Source organism: Trachymyrmex septentrionalis, unplaced genomic scaffold, assembly GCF_001594115.1.
Source record: "Trachymyrmex septentrionalis isolate Tsep2-gDNA-1 unplaced genomic scaffold, Tsep1.0 scaffold122, whole genome shotgun sequence".
In the NCBI taxonomy this organism is placed as follows: domain Eukaryota; kingdom Metazoa; phylum Arthropoda; class Insecta; order Hymenoptera; family Formicidae; genus Trachymyrmex; species Trachymyrmex septentrionalis.
The window spans coordinates 48,631-54,112 of NW_017304352.1; the positions used below are offsets into that span (position 1 = coordinate 48,631).

Genomic DNA, 5,482 nt, shown 5'->3' on the forward strand with positions numbered 1-5,482 from the left:
ATCGTACAAAGTTAAGATTATAATCGTCAATTACAAATTTCATATTTCGTCGTACAAATCTATTGTACTATGGATTTCTTGATGAATTTTCATCTACATTCGCGCAAATCGAAGTGATAAACTGTAATAAACGCCACTTGCCCAAGTGCGCTTCCAAGCCTACACTAGTGCATGGAAAACAAATCACCAGCGGAAGGAAGAGGAGCCAGGCCACCAGTCACGTCGGGCAGTTGCGTTAAATCGGGAAGATTCGAAATGTGAGATTTTACTTCTGACCGTACTGCACACACCTTCTTAAGTTTTTCTTTATAATCCTGTGCATAAAAAAAAACAATAGTTCTGTGTAGTATATATATATATATATACTAACAGTTTTGGCCATGAGTCAGATATAAAATCTCTCCACTTTTTTTAGCCATAATGCAAAGTATTCTCACAAAATGATAATGTTCTATATCTAATCAAAAATAAATTAAAAACAATTTTATTGAAAAATATTTACTTTTATTAACTTATATTTACTTTAGTAACAATTTTAATACTTTTTTCATTTCTATTTGGTTTTTATTATCGCCTTCTCCAAGAAAATGCAATAAATTAGAAGTTTCTTTATATTTTTTTCTTTGGCAGGCTTGTCGAATTTTAATTTCAGAATCAAAACGCAAAACCATCAACACAAAGAATATGAGTAAGATTTTGGAGACTGTATTGATAAGCGTTGTTCAGATGTGTATCAATATTTTACAGTCCTCAAAATCTTACTCATATTGAATTTTTTATTTGTATCGATGACTGCATTTTGGCTTCGGAACTAAAATTGGACAGGCCTGCCAATATAAAGGACTTCCAATTTACTGCATTTTCTTGGAGGAAGCGATAATAAAAGTCAAATAGAAATGAAAAAAGTATTAAAATTGTTACAAAATAAATATTTTTTTCAATAAAACTGTTTTTAATTTATTTTTGATTAGATATAGAACATTATCATTTTGTGGGAATACTTTACATTATGGTCAAAAGTGGAAAGATTTTATATTATGACTGTAAATTTGTGTTAGATGTTATTCTGATAAAAAAAAAGGCGATCGTACTTCTAGAGTGCTTTGAGCCTGTTGAAGTAGTTGTCTTTGCGCCAGAGTATAATCTCGTAGCATTGTCAGCAGTCTTCTCCTATCTTCCATTTCAGCTTGCAGTCGACCATTATAATCAGCGAGAAGAGCAGCGGCTTCATTCACTGCTGCGCTCAATTGATCCGCAGCCGTTCGATCAGCGAGATTCGCGAGCAGCGAAACTTCCGAGACCTCCGGTGGTAAAGACGCGATACGCTCCCTAACACCAGCATCTGAGGACGCAGTATTTTCCAGATCCTGAAAAATGTAAAAAAAAACTCGATTAATCTGCAGTGATATTCTAATAACTCGCCTGTGTGTCTCGTAGAATTCTATCGCTACATTTGGTACAATATACTTTGCCATACGAGGAAGAACAAGAATGTTTTCCAGTAAGAGATACAAATGACACAGTGTAACACGATAAATTATTGTTTTCTTGTTATTTGTCAATATTAAATAAAAATGAGACAATTTACTGTGTTAAAATGCTCTACACAAGATATAGTATGATTTTTTTTCAAAGAATTTTTTGAACTAATATACATTAGTGCAATAAATTGGATGAAACAAATATTTGTTTCATTTTTCTTATTGTATTAATGTATATCAGTTCAGAAAATTCTTCGAAGAAGATTTTGTGTCTCTTAAAGAAGGCACTATAAAACACATAGCATGTTGCTACAACGCGATTAATAAAAAAAATTGGTCAATTAAAAAGATTCTAAGAGCAACAAAAAAAGTAATATTTCATGTACTAAAGTAAAGCATTAATTATTAAAGAATCAGCATCCGCTCGATATACTTCACAATAGTGAAGCTTTCGAGGAACAAAAAAGAATATGCAAACGTATTCTATTTGAACTATGAAAGAAAGCGGCAACATATCTAAACAAAGTATATAAAATCGATAGGGTGGATGTCAGAGTTGTTAAAGCGTCTGCTGATGCCTCATGGATTCAACATGTATTTTCACATGAACAAAATATTTTATTGCTAACGATACAAATTCCTTATCATGATTGTTGCTTGTATAACTGATATTAACCATTAAAGCCTTGATGAGTTCCTCTGTTTCTGGTGGATCGCCACCGGGGGTCCTCGGACTCAATGTTACATGAAGTTCTTTGGTACCGTCCACTTCTACTTCAGTCTCCGACTTTTTCCTATCCTTCTCTTTCTGCAAAGCACAACAGACATATGTAGACTTCATACTTTTTGTTTATGGCATTTGATTTAGTTAGTTTGAAAATAAATTAAAACTGGAGAAATTTTATATATAAAAGTTAATTATTTATTAAAAATATCTTATTACACAGATTTTTTAAAAATAAATTCTGTTGCTTTCATATCACTATGCTTTCCAAATGTACTTCCATTATTTTCAAACTGAAAATTTTAATTAGGAGCTCTCGATATGATTTAAAAATACGTACCTTCATTTTTTCTACTTCAACTTTTGCTTTCTTTTTGGGCGGTGCTGCAGAATCCTTCTCAGATTCTGCAAAAGCTACTTTAAATTCAGCTATCTGTGCCTTGTCATAAACCCCTCTCTCTTCCCATATCTGTAGTAACCTATTTAACCGTTCTCTCGTTTTTTCATCAAAACCCTTCATATGTTCAAAGGCTTTAGGTAAGACCGTCTCGAATTCCTTTCCAAACTCTGGCCCTTTTTTCTTACTATTTTGGATGACGTCATTTGCCAGATACATAAACGTCAATTTGCGATTGCCTTTCACTGTAAAAATGTATATAGGAAATATATTAAATTTGTACTGATAACTTTTGCATAAAAAGTCGTAGGAAAATTATAATTGTTATCCAAATAATAATTATATATAAGATTACATAAATATTTCTATTGCTATAATGTAATGATTTGTTTCAACTATTTAACTGAATGTACCTTAAAGTATTCTAACTATTCACTTATTTATCTTAAAATAAATTCAAATATTATCATCATTAAATTATTATGTACTTCTATGAAGCTAACAAGCAGTTAAGCATTACTTTCTTGTTATTATTTTTACTCAAAGACCAAAAGGACACAACAATATTGAATATATTTAAAAAATACCATTTAATATTTACATATAGAAATTTGACAAGTGTGTAAATGTATTTCTTTTCAATACATTCTTCCTTCATCCAATGTCTTATGTCCATTTTTATCAATACAGATTAACTTTAATTAATTTAATTTATTCTTTATTTTCTGCTAATCTTTAGTTCTAAGAATTAGAAGAGGATAAAGGAATAAATTAAATCAAAATGAAGATAATCTAAATTGATAGAAATGTATATTAAGAATCAATTAAGAATATTTTCAAGCAATATCCACTGAAATCAATATCTATTTAAACTATGTAACCATGGGCTTGGAGAAAGCTAATTCCAATTAAAGATTAGATATTTATTTTGGCGAACATGTTGCACGAAAACGTTATTAATGAATCCTTTAAAATATCGATAAGGGAAGGATCGGGACATGTTGTTTATTAAATTTCTATTTTTATTTAAATATTAAATGAGCACAATTGCAACAATTCACGATTTGTATTTAAATTGATTTGTAAGAAATTTAGAAATGACGCTCGTTTGAGACAACGTGCATCGCGGGGATGTTCTGTCGCGTCATCGGGCTTAGGACGTTTCGATTTCGGCGGATAGGACAATTGAGAACATTCCTGTAGGTCGCTCGTACCTTTGCACATTTCCTTGTACCAGATCTTCACGATGGTCGGATGGTGTTTTCTGTGATGTATCAGCCAGAGCGAGAGCGTCTGGATGCTCTGCTGCGACGGATTCAGGTCCATTAATCGTTTGACCAAGGCGCTCTCCGTGAACCCTGTCATTGCGCATCGGCTACTGTTGGTGGCTTCAACGACGCCTTCAGTCGGAGTCTTGATTACGGACAGAACCGCGTCTCGTTTCCACCGTCGTCAGATATACGAACGCACGCGTACACGAGTAAAACGAGTGTGGACGGTGCGGTTCGGTGCAGACTGGTGCAGACCGGACACAGCTGAATTAAGCGCAACGTATGTATGTATGAATGTATGTACATACGTTCGGATATCACACATATATATGATGGCAGCGGAGAGACAGAGACGTATGTTTTGCGCAAACGCAGTGAGATGTCTTTTGCCATTAACGCCATCGACAAAGAATCACGAGACTAATACAAATCTTGCTTTCCTTCGTGTTTGTCGGTAAGTATGGCATTCGATTGTACTAATCATTGAGTATCGACAAGATACTATTAAAGACCGACATCCTTATGGGAGTTCGCGTCCTTGTGAATGTTGAAGTGATTAAGAGCTAAAAACTGATAATATTGTACTTATTTTATGATTTATTAGTTTAATAGACGTATTTATGCATTTAGAACTAGAATAGTACTCGATTTTTCTTTAAAATTATGATTTCAGTGTATTGTCAAAGTTTGATTATCGATAGAGATGATAATTGCAGAGAAAAAAATTGTAATTTTTCTACAATATATAGGATATTACAGCTTTACAAGTATGTTACAAAAATTATATGAAGCGCCACTACGATCTGAATGTTGAACATTCAGACCGTAGTGGCACTTCATATCATCTTTGTAATGTATTTTAATATAAACGGTCGTGTTTCCAATCATATTGTTTACAAGTATGCATATTTATTTATGGAACATTTGTGTAATAAAAAATCATAAATTTAATAATGTATAAGCCAAATATTTATGTTAATAATAGCAAATTTATATCAATTGCCGATAATGTTAGCGTTCTTCAATTACCTCCGGGCCCTTTTTATACCGCCGAAAATTTATCCAGAGTTGATGGTCTTTAATAGCATCTCGTCGGTGGTATAGAGAATAGAAGGCCGAACTAAACTTTGAAAAGTGTGGTCAAAATAAAGTTTCTGAATTGGTATTGGCGGTGCTCGATAGGTGGCATTCGAATCACAAAACTTCTCTCGTATACGCTTACGCACACAACTGAACACACATAACCTAAGGCCAGTATTCATAGCCAGATCTTATATTCAAGACCGTCTTAAGTATGGTCTTAAGAAATTACGAACCAATCAGAGGGCTGCATTAGCGTCTTAAGACATTACTTAAGATGGTCTCGAAATAAGAATCGACTATGAATACTGGTCTAAGAATAGAGACGTTCTTTGACATCATGCTCTGACAGTAACAGGAAGATGTTAAATGTCATTAATAAACTGCATGAAGAATGGAGCATTCTTCATGTAAAATTGGTATACTTACCAATAACAGTGTAAGTATACCAGTGTAAGTAAAAACAGTGTGAGAACAGTGCGGTTAGAGTTTCTCTAGTAAGAGTTAAGACATAAGAACGGAAGAACGC

At 33.2% G+C, this 5,482-nt stretch overlaps 1 protein-coding gene across 1 annotated transcript; it reads right to left on the bottom strand.

Moving 5' to 3' along the window:
* Positions 1–11: 11 nt before the first annotated feature.
* LOC108755187 (regulation of nuclear pre-mRNA domain-containing protein 1B) lies at positions 12–4,142 on the bottom strand. The gene is made up of 5 exons (XM_018498057.1): positions 3,817–4,142; positions 2,546–2,847; positions 2,158–2,289; positions 1,092–1,367; positions 12–314 (listed from the first exon to the last, which is right to left on the bottom strand). Exons 1-5 carry the CDS (start codon positions 3,965–3,967, stop codon positions 165–167), a joined length of 1,011 nt encoding a protein of 336 aa, XP_018353559.1. The 5' UTR covers positions 3,968–4,142; the 3' UTR covers positions 12–164.
* Between the last annotated feature and the right edge of the window lie 1,340 nt (positions 4,143–5,482).